This window comes from Podarcis melisellensis, assembly GCF_964234715.1.
Source record: "Podarcis melisellensis genome assembly, chromosome: 13".
NCBI lineage: Eukaryota > Metazoa > Chordata > Lepidosauria > Squamata > Lacertidae > Podarcis > Podarcis melisellensis.
In genome coordinates, this window is record NC_138545.1 from 18,777,527 (window position 1) to 18,792,787 (window position 15,261).

The 15,261-nt window shown below is 45.7% G+C and overlaps 1 protein-coding gene and 1 long non-coding RNA gene across 11 annotated transcripts in view; one reads left to right on the forward strand and one right to left on the reverse strand.

The window, feature by feature from the left end:
• Nucleotides 1-6,330, reverse strand: part of GRWD1 (glutamate rich WD repeat containing 1) — a 33,913-nt gene extending 27,583 nt beyond the window's left edge. The window contains exon 1 of the mRNA XM_081885993.1: nucleotides 6,181-6,330. Within this exon, the coding sequence (XP_081742119.1) occupies nucleotides 6,181-6,199 (19 nt within the window). The 5' untranslated portion in view covers nucleotides 6,200-6,330. The remainder of the gene's footprint in view (nucleotides 1-6,180) is intronic.
• LOC309355334 overlaps nucleotides 1-15,261 on the forward strand; it is a 114,687-nt gene that overhangs the window by 20,185 nt on the left and 79,241 nt on the right. The gene's annotated exons all lie outside the window — the stretch shown is intronic.

A 15,261-nucleotide genomic window follows, 5' to 3' on the forward strand; every position in this document is an offset into this window, starting at 1 on the left:
ACACCAGTAGGACCCCCAACAGCTCCAGGCACAATTCAGATTAAACTGCCTGCCACATCCTGTTCTTCTGGAGAACTCAGGAATGCTGGATATAACACCACCCCACCCACCCCACCCCACCCCACAAAAAATCTTTTTCTAAACCATTTGGTTCCAATTCTCTTAAGAGAACTTGAAAATTCAGCTTCCCCCATCTTTGGAACCTTCTAAACCACATTTTGCATACGGAGAACCCTGGTGTCCCAACTACTTCTTCCCCCTCTAACCCAGTGAACCATGTATAACTTATTCAAAGGTATGTTCCTTCCTTCCTTCCTTCCTTCCTTCCTTCCTTCCTTCCTTCCTTCCTTCCTTCCCTCCCTCCCTCCTCTCTCTCTCTCTCTCTCTCTCTCTCTCTCTCTCTCTCTCTCTCTCTCTCTTTCATTGCTGTGCCTTTTTTTTTAAGTCAGCATAAAGGCAACAGGTTAAGTATATGCCAGTAGGGCAGCTCCATACAGGAAAAGACAGCATTTATTGAACTTGTGCCTGTTATGTGACAGTTACGTGACAGGAGCCCTGCAAGAAAATAAAAGGTGGCAAACCTGCTTGTTTACAATCAGGAATCCTGGCCCCCAATGTTTCCCATCTCTCTAACCAACAAGGATTTCTTTCCAGAGGAATCTGCCTTTCTGTTCTCATTATACCTCTAATCCCACTTGCTGGGAACTGCAGGTGGGCAGAGTGCTGTTGTGCTCATGTCCAGCTTGCAAGCTTCCCCCCAGGCATCTGGTCAGACACTGCGCAAACAGAATGCTGGACTAGATGGGCCATTGGCTTGTTCTTACAGGCTTATGTTCTTATGTTCCTTTTTTTCAGCCTCTCCTAAGAAAATATGAAAAAGCAGGGGGTGGGGAAAGGGGAATGGTACAACATTCAATTTTCTGTGACTTCTTATTGTGCCTATAACCAGGAATGGGAAACCTTTGTCCCAGGATCTGAATGTGGCCCTCCAGGCCTCTTTATCTGGTTGTCAGGATACAGCCCCTCTGGGCCACACCCTTCACCAGCCCTTCTTTGCACCCTCCTTGGGTGTTTTGGCCTGGCTGCTATATGTCCTTGAACCCTAATAATGCTTCTTGCTTATCTCAGCGGAAGATAGAGACATTTGAGTGGACATAAGCACAGGCTTACTGCACAAAGGTAAAATTAACATTAATTGTTCTGTCCACTTTTGCTTGTAGCCCCACCCACCTCTGGCATGCGGTCCTCATAAGGCTACCTAGAAGAGAATGCAGCCCTCTGAAAAAAGTTCTCCACTCCTGCCATAAGCCATCTCAGCCTCCCAAAGTAAGGGCTGCAACTGCAGTGGGGTTACTGAAAGGGAGAAATGTGGCCGTCCACTCACTTCAGGTGGTGTTATGTATATGGGAAAGACAGCCAGAGCCAGAGGCGACATGGTGGAGGCGTGTGTAGTCAGGTAGGTGGGGAAGAAGCAGCTCAAAGGGTATAGGAACCAGACAGATAAACCAAATTAGGTTCCTGGGTTGGGGGAAGACAAAAAGGATCTAATAAGTAGAAAAGGTGGGCAGGTGATTTTTAAAGTTTGAGATAGGCCTTAACCTAGCAGGTCAAAGCCTAATCACAAAGAAACCAGGACTCCTACTGTTAAGGTTTAGACTTAGCAGGGTTGATCCTTGCTCTGGATCAATATTGAGTAGAATTCCATGACACCTACTAGTCTTTCCCCTCTCCTGCAGTCCTTTCCAGTTGGCTCCCAGGAGTCCTGCATCTAATTGGCTCCCTCTTTTCCCAAAACTCTCTATTCCATCTCCTTTTTCAAAGAACTCAGAAGCAGTTGTGAGTTCTGATTGCCAGCATGTGAACCTTATCTGCAAAATGTTCTGGTGGGTTTTTCTGGGTTGGAGAGACTGAGAGGGACTTCAACTGGTATTTGTTACATGGTGTCAAGCAGCACCCAACATCTGGGCTACAATGACTATTTAGATAGGATGCTGTTTGCTGGCCTCTTTTTCCCATTTATTTCCCCCCTCTCCGTCTCCCACTAATCTATTTATCTCATCCTCTTGGCCGTCTCCCCTCCCGTGCGCTGTATCCGTGGTGATGCCGGTGACAAGTGCGGTAATTAAGTGCCGAATTGCTCCAGATGTTCTGTTCCTAGACGAGTAAACAAGACCCGTTGCCCCTTGGATGGGAACAAATAAAGGGGGGGGGAGTGCTGCGGTGCACATGAAAAGTGCAAGTCCAGTGGGAGACTGGAAGATACTGGATGAGAAAAGAGAAAATAGGGATAAATCCCCCAATGGGTGCTGCGCTAAGGGAGAAGTGGACAGCATGTGACTGAGGATACTGCTGTGCAGAAACTCACAGCAGTGGCTAAGGAGAGGCAAGTTTGGGCCATTTTAATCTGTTAAGGGAACATGGGATGGCAGCAGGTAGGAGGTGCTATTATTTTAATCCTTGCACTAATCTCCCATAAAAAAACAACAGAAGGGGAAACAGGTTATGTATTAACTGCCCAGGGGAAGCCCGAGCAGCCACTGGCTTTGTGTAGCAAAGAGATAAGGGTCTTGTGCTGTGGAATGTGCAGTCAGATGAAGACCTACAGAGCTGGGAAACAAAAAGCAGGAGAGTCCAGTCCCACAGTCTCTCTTCAGGCCAACCCACCAGGCCTAATCCCCATCCTGCGTCATTCTGGTAGCCACCTTACTTTCCTGGGCAGAGATCCTGTTTCTCCAGGAACGAGAGAGCTGTGCCCATTCACCACAGAAACGAAGAGGAAAGAAGATGGGGAGGGGCAGGTAGTGAGGAATAGTTAAATACTTTCAAGCTCTATAGTTGTTTTTGAGGGCATTTTCTAATTTTAACTATTCTGGAAAGAGTGGGTTCACTTTTAATTTTTCCCCATTTTATTTTTGTCTCTTTAACCTGTGTGACAGGCAGAAATTGAACAGGTGCAGCTGCCTCCATTCCTCACCTCCCCAGTATAGAAATGCACACATTGAATGCTCACTTTTCATGCAGTTTTTAAAGTGTAAGAGGCCTGTTTGTGGCCATTCTGCAAGGAACCTAGGAGAGTCTACTTCCCTCCTGGGCCCTACTCTTCCTCCAGAAGACCCAGGAGTCTTGACTATTAAAACCTCTTTCCATCCTCACGGCTGTGAATTAAAAGTAAATGGGAGTGTTGCTACTTCCTGAAAACCCAGAAATCCCAGCTCCTATCACCTTCACAGTATACCTGTCTATCCATGCAGTAGCATGAGGTGGTTAAATCCTGAAGTATTAGAGTGGAGTATAAGAATTTCCTGCAAGTAAACCAACAAGCAAGTACAATGAAAAATGGTCCAAGTGGATACCACTTTTGCTGTGCTAATTTTCTTCTCTAGTGGGGAGGTGGTTGTTGCAGTTAAGTTCAGAGAAGACTTCGTAAATGATATCACCCACCTGGAGTCTGAAGTACAGTGGTACCTCGGGTTAAGTACTTAATTCGTTCCGGAGGTCCGTTCTTAACCTGAAACCGTTCTTAACCTGAAGCACCACTTTAGCTAATGGGGCCTCCTGCTGCCGCCGTGCCGCTGGAGCCCAATTTCTGCTCTTATCCTGAAGCAAAGTTCTTAACCTGAAGCACTATTTCTAGGTTAGCAGAGTGTGTAACCTGAAGCGTATGTAACCTGAAGCGTATGCAACCCGAGGTACCACTGTAGTGCATTCAGCATTCTACCACCCCATTCTGCCACAAATATGGGCTAGACCTAACTACTAGGCTCCACTACCATTCCAGAGAGCTTGGGGCTCCTGACTGCTATACCCTTTAACCCTGTATTCCCCATAATATTCCTAACTTTTGGTTAAGCTGTTTCTGGAGTACTGTGTCCAGTTTGCAGCATGGCATTTTAAGGTGTCCAACAAATAAGCATGTCCACAGGAGATGCAACACAGAGACTTCATGCAAGGAACATTTAGAAAGCTGCCTTATACAGAGTAAGACCATTGGCCCATCTAGTTAAGAACTATCTACACTGGCTGAAGCAGATTTCCAGAATTTCAAACAGGTGTCTCTTCCAGCCCTACCTAGAGGTGCCAGGGATTGAACCCAGCACCTTCCGCATGGAAGCCAGATGCTCTACCACTGAGCTGCAGCCCTTCCCCACAAGGTCAATTTGATTGGCAGGTGAGAGTGACTGGGCTTTCTCTGTGGTGGCCTTTGGTCTATGGCACTCCTTCCCCACTGAGATGCACATAGCTAGAGAAGAGAAGATTAAGGTGTGACATGATAAATAGCAGTCTTCAAATATCTGGAAGGGCTGTCATGTAGAAGACTCGGCAGATTTGTTCTCTGTCACTTCTGTGAGCAGGATTAGAACCCATAGGTGGAAATTGCTGGGAAGCAGATTTTGTCTAAACATTAAAAGGAACTTCTTAATTGTGGATCCTGATGACTCGGGAGGTGACAAGCCCTAATTCTCTGTTTCAGCAGGGATCCTGTGCTGAGCCGGGGTTGGACTAAATGACCACCAAGTTCCTTTCAACTCTATAAAAGCATGATCCTCCAGTTCCCCACAAACCCAGAAGCTCCCCTTTGCTCAAACCCCCAAGTACCCCCTCCCTCTTCCTCCCCCTGTCTCTGTCTCTAGTCCCATCCCAAGAGAAATCAGGCATCCTGGCTCTCAGCCTTAGCACCATCTGCTTCTTAGTACAGTTTGTCAAATCTTGTGTGCCCTGCCCTGTTCTTCTCTGGACGATGTTTGTTTGTTTCTTGTTATAAATAAACCTAATTAATTAGAAATTTTCTAGCAAGATGAGAGCAGCACTTGTCAGGGCGCCTGCCGGGAGGGGCTGCGTTCGGGAGCCACACAACGCAAACAAGCAGGAGGAGGGACCCAGAAGGGGCACCAGGAGTGGGAGGGGGCTCCGGAGTGTTGCTGGCCTATGTGCAGAAGGCCGAGGTCTCGCAGGGGCATGTTCTTCTTGCCATCCACCCTGACATAATGAAAGTCATCATTCATTCAGACGAACTGTCAGACTAGCAACCTTCTGTCATGCTAAGTGCGGGTGTAAATTATTCAAAAGAGAAGTCACCCACAGGAGGGTGGAAGAAGCGGGGGGGGGGGGGTGAGAGATGGAGTTTGACAAAGAGAAGCTGAACTGAATTTGATTTGTTCTCTACACAGAAATTATGTGGCTATTAGACTTTTTTTCAACCCAACTTTTCTCTCTAAGCCTTCTGGACTTTGAGGGATGGAGAAGTGGTTTCAAACATACAGGGAACAGGAATGGGAATCAGTGTTTGAAAACCCATCAAAATTTGGGCACTACCCAATTCAACATGGGGGGAAATTGCCCCAACTTTTGTTCCTGTGAGGGAAAACGCTATGCAAGAGCCCAGTAGCTTCCACATTTCCTTCTCTTCAGGAACTTTTTCCACATCATTTCTCTGCCAGAACTCTGGTGTGTTGCAAAGGATTCTGGGGCACATTCAAAGGTAGCCTTCTCAACCTGGTATCCTCCTGATGTTTTGGACTAACACTCCCCTCAGCCTCAGCCAGTACAGCCATGCTAGCTAGAGCGAATGGAAACTGTAGTCCGAAACATCAGGAGGGTAGCAGGTTGGGGAAGGATGTTCTAAGACCTGTTGTTTGTTCATATATAGGGAGCCCGCCAGGCAACTGCTACCCCATGCAAACAGAGATGTTCCCTGAAGTTGTTCCTTGAAATGGAAGATATAATGGTGAACAAGATGTCTTTGTCTTCCATTACCAAATTTGTTTTCTGTGAACCTCTGATAAGGTTCTAGGAAGTCCACCTGCGAGTTCTTAGGGAGTACTCTTGAAATACCACAGTAGCAACCTGACATCCAAGAAGTGCCTATCCCCCAAAACAAGAAAAAAGCAAATTAGCCAAGAATATTTAACTGTTCCAAATAAATGAAATTCTTTACAAGAAAGTTATTCAACCAAAAACTTTGCAAGCACTTAGAAAAAGCTAGTCTGTTTCTCAAAAACTCTTTCCCAGATCTAACATTGACACATTTTTATTTGTTTTAAAAAGCATTTAGATACTGCCCTTTCATAAAATATCAAAGCAGTTTATGGCGATATATATTTTTAAAAAGCAATGCAGATGCTACCACACCATGCACATTATTTTATTGACCCCTGGGAACTGTAGCTTGGTTTTACCCACCTGAATCCACACCAGCCATGTCACAGAGCTGCTTGAAAATTCAGTTGCCCTCATCCCTAAAGAACAAAGGGCTCATCCACACTTCTGTTTGCCCCATAATTTCTAGTCATGGTTCTGAGAGGTTGTTTTGGCATGTCAGTTTCTCCAGGAAAAGCCACTGTTTACTGCTGAATCAGAACAAGTGTCAGTCGGGTTTTCTGCAGATTGATGTTTGTTCTGATTCAGCAGTAAACAGCGGGGTTTTTCGGGGAAAGTGGTGGGACAAAACTAAAACGTCTCGGACCCATGACTAGAAATCACAGGACAAACAGAATAAATCATAGGACAAACGAAGTTTGGGTGAGCCCAAAGACTCTTGGGAACAAGTGAGGATTTTAAATCTGGATGGGGGTGGAAGGAAAAGTACATGAATTGACTTCAGTAGAGAAGATATTCAACCATACAATGGGTTGGTGGAGAAGCAGGTGGAGTGTGGTCGTTTTAGATTACAGCAGTCAATGAGAATTCTGTTGAGAGTAAAGAGTTAACATTAAGAACTTACATTACCCAACTGTGAATGGACTGAAATGCATTGCATAGGCAGTTTTGTGTGTATGGGCGGGTGATGTTTTGCTGCATGCCACCTACTACCACACCCCCTACTTCCATTGGTAAGGCACTCCTCAGTGGGTTCCTGGTGGGAACGAGATCAAAAAATTATTTTTTAAAAAAAGAACCTGATGTTTGGTGCAAGTCTGGTATATTGGAAAACTTGCATCTTAAAGAGAGAAATAAAAAGGCCATGCACATAGCTAAACAAATACTTGTGTGCATGCCCACCATGGACACCAGGTTTTGGGGATTGGGGGAGTACTAGTTGAGGGGAGGAGACAACAACACTCAGTGTGAATACATCCCATTAAGCACCACCCACTGGGAAACATTGAGATTGCACTCAGTTGAAAGCACTCATTTCTTAATGAATGTGCACAAAAGCTCACATGGAAAAATTAATCTGTGTGACTCTTCTTCTTTGGCAACCACTCATCGTCAAGTAAGATTGTTTTTAACGGTGTGTCTGTAAGTAATTGGAGGCCAATTCTGGATCCACACGTCCTTCCACAGTGGGGACATTGGTTTCCAGGTGGGAGTTGATCACAGTGAGCACCCACATGTGCATTAACACTCTCATGTACACAGCCTCATTGTTCTCTGCCACAGTTTCTCTTGCTGAAAACTCTGAGTTCTCATGTTCTGAGAATGATGCCTCTCTCCACCGTCTGCATATACCATTCATAATTTTATAATTTTCCATCTCAGTTCCCCTTTGGCTTGGTCGCTGCTTTTCTAAACCTTTTAAGACTGTCTTCATAAGGAAGATGCTCCCTCCTTTTGATCATTTTATTTGCCCTTTTCTGAACCTTATCCAGCTCTGTGATATCCTTTACGAGATATTGCTGAATGGTACTTAACTGCCCGGAAAATGCTCAATCATATTCAGTGTGTCCAACCAACGTATCTATTCTAGACTTTCTAGCGAAGCATGGTCCTGAAATGGCATGTTCTATCGAAAAGGGAAACACTCAGGAAGAGCTTTGGGTGATGGATAACAGTTGAAAGAGTTTCAGATCATACTGCAATGGTCAGGAAGTTTTAGACCCAGGAGGGTTTGGTGAAGTTTAGGCACCTCTTATTTTGGGAAAGGCTGAGTATCTGAAGCTTTTTAGTTTAGAAAAAGATGAATAAAGGAGAGTATGAAATGTATGCAAAAGGGAGGTAGCATTTTCTATTTCTCTGCTATACTTAGGATCACCCAATGAAATCGATGAGATGCAAATTCAGGATGGGCAAAAGAAAATGCTTCTTAATGCAACGCACAATTAATTTACAGAATTTGTTGCTACCGTAGCCCATGCCGTTTGCATGTAGTGAATGGGGGCTGCACATGGTAGTTGCTTAAATGGTTGCCTAAATCAAGAGCAGTAAATGTAAGGCCTGTAGGCCTGATTTGATCATCAAGCATCTCCAATACAGCCATGGGAGTCAGCTTGCATAGGAGGGAGAAAATTCTTCTCAAAAAATATTCCTCAAGAAATAAGTTGGCACTCAAGCATGCACATGGCATAGCAGTGGCCAGTACAGAAAGCCAAAGGGCTGCCTTTCAGCATTTGCCCGTATTGTGCTATGCACGAGTGGCAGGGGCTTTCTTTGATTATTTTGTTTTTAGAGAAAGACTGTCCTCTTCACCTGCTGTGCCTATGACTGAAAGCATGGCTTGAGCAGGGGGTGGGAGAAGGCCCCCTTCCAAACAACAACAAAACCTCTTTTGTGCATGCTGAAAGGTACCTGCAGCTCCAGAAAGGGTCATCTCCAGACAACTGCTGGGATACAAATACAACTTTGCTGGTTATTTTAATGGATTTTATTTAATAATTTTGAATCCCATTCTTCTTCCAAAGTCTTTATGGTTTTTGTGTCCCCCTTATCCTTAGGATTTCACATTGGAACTGGTCATAGTTCAACCCTCTAGCCACAGTAGCACATTTGCTTTCTTGGCACCCTGGTTTAAATGCACAAAAACAGGGTCAAAGTAAGCCTGACAGGCGGCCATGTTTGTTGTTCACGTCTTTGCCCCTTCATATACAAAGCAGAGAGAGGGTGGCTCTAAATTTTAGAAGAAAAGGCATGCACAGGTAAGGAGAGCCGAACCCCGGCATCTTCTGACTCCTCTCCTTCCCCTCAGGCACCTCAGAAACTTTTCTCTCTAGGACACTGGAAGTGAACCAGGCTGCTGGTGCTTAAAGTGAATGGAGCACAGTGAGGGCAGGCAGAGGATGTGGCCAAGTTCAGCTCCCTTCACACGGGCCTCCCTTTTCATGTCAAAGCAAGATGGTCTCCCACTTTATGAATGGTCAAGGCAGGCACATGAAGAAACAATCAAGGCTGCTCTGTCACAGCTGGCTCAGCCTATGAAATAGGTAAGTAAAGGGCTGATGAAAAGGTAATAAAGGGGATTTAAAGGAAATTAAGGCAGCAGTAGTGGGATTGCTCAGGGTACAAATACGAAACACCTAATGAGAGGGCCAATTGAGGTTCGAAAATGGATAATTAAAGTAGTTAGGAGAAGCAAGACCTTGGCTGGACAAGACATTCTTCTGAGGACACCTAGGCTACATTCATACCACACATTTAAAGCACTATGACACCACTTTAAACAGTCATGGCTCCTGCCAAAGAATTACGGGAGCTGTAGTTTGTTAAGGGTGTTGAGAGTTGTTAGGGGACCCCTGTTCCCCTCCCACAGCTACAGTTCCCAAAGTGGTCAAACAGTTATCATCTGTCTTCACAGGGAAAGCTGAGAACTGTAGCTCTGGGAAGAAAATAAGGATCTCCTAACAGCACCCTTAACTTACTACAGCTCCCAGAATTCTTTGGCAAAAGCCATAACTGTTTATATTAGTATCATAGCGCTTTGAATGTGTCGTGTGAATGTGGCCATGTTTTTGCCTGTGGGGATAGACTTTTGAATTGGTATGGGGAATATAGTGCCTTGTGGAAGCACCATTATAATCCTGCTTCCATCTCACCCCAGAAGATGAATGTTTGGGCAGCCGTTCCTATTATGGAATCAGAATAGCTATTTGTAAACATTGGTGTTTGTTCCAAAGGGGAGGGTGTATTTCTGCCCTGTTCTTGATTTAACTTCCTTTCATGAAAACAGAACCGGAAGTAAAGAGTCTTGAGAGTGGCTAAATCAAAGTAAGTGTTCATATGAACATGGACAATATTCTCCCTGCATTCCAGTGGAGAGCAGTGAATGTCTCTAGGAACAGAAGTTAGATCAAGATGGACTTAAATGGATTATTTTTTTTAAAAAATGTGATCTTGTGAATGGCTCTTAGAAGGAAATGTTTGTGCGCATGTACACTGGAGGAGGAAAAGTGTGAATTCGCATATCATACATAAACAAACACTCCCACACTCAGTGATCTGATCCTGAATGGAAGTGACACGCGCAGCAGGAAGCCCAGGCCCTTTAATAGTATGAGATACGCTGTGTCTTTGTCCTGCTAGGCCTGGGGCAGCCAACAGCCATCCCCAGCCCCGTCTGCATCCAGTGGCACCAGGCCAGTCCCTCAAGTGATGGGAACCTGGGAGACTTTTCCCTCTTCGGGAGACAAAGAGACTCTGAGACAGCTGAGGTCAAAAAGGATGGAAGCAGGCCGAGCCCTAACACAACGTGATTCTTGCATGGCATTACTGAGAGATGCAGCTGCCTCTGGGGTGGAGTGGGGGAGGGAAGGAACTGCTCTTTGTACAAGAATTCCTTAGCCCAGCTCTGGGATGCAGCTAAAGCCCAGGAAAGGGGACTCCTGGTTGCCTGATAAGCCACATGAGGTCTTGGATCTCGGCCCCAGTTCTGACATTGACGAGGACAAAACTAAATTACCTGTCGTGCAGCTTGGAGGTGTTCATTAAATCCAGAGGAAGGAGTGAAAATCCACTGACAGGGCGAGAACGAAAGAGAACTTGTTAGAACTCAGGGCAGCCACTAGGCCAGGGCTCTGGGGAGCTCTTAAAGGGGAGTGAGGACTAGCCTCATAAGAATATAGGCAGGACAGAAAGTCAGAATTCCAGAGCATGGAGGCTGAAAGTTGCTTTTTTTCCCCCTCCGGTGAGAGCAAATATATTGGTAGGAGCTTCTGGATCCTGTGGAAAAGGAGGGGATCCTAAGTGGGCTGTGGTGGTTGTAACAGGAGATATATGGTGGAGAAGGAGTTGCAGTTTTGCTCAGAAATCCACGAATGACCTAGATACCAGGCATACTTTCAGTAATTATTTTGATGATGCTGTTTGATTATTATTGTTGTTTCTACTTTGACTGGCTTAAGCTTCTCTGGATGTTGAGATTGCTTCTCATTCCTGTTTTCTGGCCTGATTTTACTGGACCCACCTTAAAAGTGCTTAAAATTAAAACGAAAAAGCATCTAGAGTTTGGGCTATTTTCACTTGGCTTGAAATTGGAACGAGCAAACAATATCCCTAAAATGCTTGCATTCATGGAAAGCAGGGAAAGCACACTGTCCAGCACCAATGGAAGCCAGATTAGTATGGGGAGGAGAGAGCAGGGCAGAGAGCAGTGGAGGTAGGGTGAGGGCAGCCAAGGATTCTAGGGAACAAACAATTTGTGAATCCATCTTGTGGTCTTGCTGACATTGATTGAATATGCAATTCAGAATCCTGTACACCATCACAAAGAGAGGCTCACCTCTGAGATTGGGCCACCCAGGGCAGAAGCAGCTTGAGATCATAATGTGCCCAATGCACACGAAAATGTACATAAAACAGTCCTTAATTTCTCTGGTACAGGATCCTAAAGCCAGGCCCTCTGCCAAGTAAATTGGTACAATTGAAGCATGTGGAGGAGGCCCTAAACTTCTGTCCCTCCTTCTGCCTGACAGGGGGCCATATCAAGCCTGTTAAACTTCTTCATCTTCTGTTGGCATTGTCTGTGCATCTTTCACTGCTTTTCTAAATGACTGCTGATTGCCCAGCTCTGACCACTATGCTTCCTTAAGCTTAGGGTCCAGATCAAGGGAATTAATACTACCGCTCTATTCTTCCTTGGTCAGACCCTACCTGGAGTTCTGTGTCCATTTTTGGTCCCCAGACTTTAAGAAGGATATTGACAAACTGGGACGTGTGCAGAGGAGGGTGACCAAGATGATCAAGGGTCTGGAAACCAAGCCCTATGAGGAACGGTTAAGGGAGTTGGGTATATTTATCTTGGAGAAGATGGAGAAGTGAAATGATAGCCATCTTCAAATATCTAAAGGGCTGTCACATGGAAGATGGAACAAGCTTGCTTTCTGCTGCTCCAGAGGGTAGGACCCAAACCAATGGATTCAACTTACAAGAAAGGAGATTCAGACTAAACTTTAGGAAGAATTTCCAGACAGCGTTTTTCAACAGTGGAATGGACTTGTTTGGAAGGTGGTGGACTCTTCTGCACTGGAAGTTTTTAAACATAAGTTGGATGGCCATCTGTCAGGGTTTCTTTAGTTGGGGTTGAACTAGATGATTTTTGGGTCCCTTCTAACTCTACAATTCTATAATTCTTTGAAACATTGCAAGAGCGCTGGGAGGCATTTCTAGCGCATGTTAGGGCAAGAAAGAAGGTGTCAGGATCAGGCTGCTTGGGGTGGGATGAGAGGTGTAGTATTTTATGTATGTGTGTTTGAGGTAATGCACACGTTCATATATATGTTCATATATATGTGCATGCTTAGAGTTGGGCACCAACATTTTCTAGTTGGGGCAGGTCTAGTTGGGTTGTGACAGCAGCCACTGGGAGCTGAAGTGGCGATGGACTTCAGGGCCTGGCTAGCACATCTCATAACTAAATTGATTTACACAGACTGGAGGAGATGGATAAGAAAGAACTCTGGCATGGAAAAGCCTGTTCTCTCCAAATTGCCTGCTTTTGTGCTGTGCCCTTGAAGGCTAGAAGCTGGTCTTATGGCATAAGGAGATCCTCTCACCTGGCACTGGGGAACTGTTAAGTGAAAAGACCCGTTCTTTGTCTCTCTCCTGGCAGATGAAGGAGGACTGATTCTAAATTAAATACATTTAGCATATGTAGTTTGCATAATTAGGACGCTGATTTGTATATTATGCAAATCTGGCTGCCTGTGTGTTTAGGCTTGGGGGTTAAGTATGTGGGCAGAAGGGTTGGGAGGCAGGACTCCTGGGTTCTGTAGTGGGTTAGGGAAAAGAAGGGAGGTGTCAGGATCTGGCTGCTGAAAGAGGGGGGTGATGTTTAACGTGTTATAATCTTTTCTATGTGCGTGTGTGAGGGCACATGTACATATATGTGTGCATACTGAGAGTCAGGACATCTGGATTCTCTAGGAGATGAGCGGCAGCAGGGTAGTGGGGGGTCTAGTTGGAGTGGGGAAGGAGGATCTTGGTTGTTCTTTGCTTTGTGGCATGCCTTCCGCTCCCGTTCTGTATTTTTGCTGCGCAAGCCAAGGCACCAAGCAAATCATCTTCCATCATAAATAACAGCAGCAGAGGAGAAAATAGAAAATCAACACCAAGTGTGGGGGTGGGGTGGGGAGGGGGGATGAACCAGGAGGGGTGAAGAGTGTATTGATTATCTAAATAATCAAAGGATACTTTTGATTATTTTGTGCCCCCTTCCCTTCCAGATACAAGAGAATGCATAGCCAGCCCCAGTGCCAAGATCTACAACTGTCCCTTGTGCAGCAATGTAATTATAACCAGCCCCCCTATATCTGGAAATGGGATGGAAGGCTTCCAGATCTGAAGCAAGGCGAAAAGCCTGGGGAAGGGGAGCAGGTGGAGACCTGGCTGTTTGGCTGTCTGGCTGGGGTTGGGGGCAGGGGAAGAGGTTCCTATGGTGGGCTTTCCAGGGCCCAATAATTCTCTCAAGGGACCTCCTTTGGACTACACGTATCATTACAATATTTACATGCTCTGAAGGTGTGAAGCCAAAAGCACTTAGAGCAAGAAAAAGAGCCGGATGAGAAAGGCGCTTTCTCTCCATATGTTCCAGAAGGCAGATGACAGATTGTGTTTGGCTTCATCCATGTGGGGTGTTTGTGATGCTGTGTGTGTGCGTGTGAAAGAATGAAAACAACATTGCCTCTTGCTGTATCCGTTGTGAGCGGAGTGAGGTCTAGTGGGATAGAGCTGTGTAGGGACTGAGAGCCAGGATTTCCCCAAGCTTCTCTGTTATATGAATTGTACTGATACCTCCCCCCCACCACAACCTTGAAGAGCTGCACGGCAGGCATGTGACAAAGTCTGATCTCCTTCTCCTCCATTTTCCCTGAGCGAGAGCTGCACCCTCCTTCCTTCTTCCTGTCCTTCCCGCTAAACCTCTTTGATCCACAAGTTATAGATTAAACCCTCCGGCAGGGAGATGGAAGATCATGGTGGTGATTTACACTGGGGGCTGTAAATGTTACAAGGTGGTGGCTTTACTGGATAATTTGAAAAGCGCAGCTAGACTACTTTGCGAGCGGTTGTACAAGGAAGGGTGCAATAAGGCTCACCCCAGTCTCCCCTTCTGTTTCAAGGCATATGTTTTGCACATTTCACCATCTTTTCTTTGCTGTCTCTGGAAAAGGTGCAACTGTTCTATTTCCTCCTGACCCTTGTTAAAGGAACAAAACCTAGGATGTCATGTGCCTAATAGGAAAGGAGCAGAGATATGGTGCCAGAACTCCTGGGTTCTCCAGGAAGGGAATTAGGGCTGGGGTGATAAATAGAAAGAGGTACAGTATTGTTATTTTCCCCAGGAGACAGAGGAGGTAGGAGACTGGAAACAAGGTTGCCCGGTCTGGCTGCCAGACCTTTCAAAAGGGAGGATTTCAGCAGGTGCCATTTCACTCCCACCCAAGACATTGCAGCAGTGGTGGAATTTCCCCTTCTAGCCAATTTGTAAGGGTACAGCAGGATTTAGCTCTCAAGGTCTAGCTCTGACAACCCTTCTGAGAACATTCTGTGCTTTTGTGGGGAGAGGTAAAACTGTAGGAGCTGGGAAATGGTTCTCCCAGGTTTTTAAACAGTGGATGAGTCTGGAAAGGGAGACGACTGGATGCAAGAAGTTTGGTGCCTTCTAAGCAGGTTAGGAGGGTATGGAAATTGGACCTCTGGGAGAGAGAAATGGCCCAGTGTATACTGCATGCGTTCAACTCTCAAGGTTAGCCACCCCTCCCCTCTCCTGTGTTTCTGCAAAAGGCCATTTTTTTCTGAGCATGCTTCCCTTCTTATGAGGAAGCAAGCCCGGAGCAGTGACTCATGCAGAAATCTAGGAAGCATATTCCTTTGAGGGCTGGTAAATCTGCAGAATCTTTGCATTGTTACTGAATTGTGTCAGAGGCAGTGGTGGGACAGAATTACCCTTCCCTCATGAAGGCTGATTGTGTGGTGTAGTGATAAGAGTGTTGGATTAGGACCTGGAAGACCAAAGTTCAAATCCCTACTTGGCCACGAAGCTCAATGGGTGACCTTGAGCCAGTCACTGCCAGTCAGCCTAACCTCCTTCACAGGGTTGTTGTGGGGATTAAATGA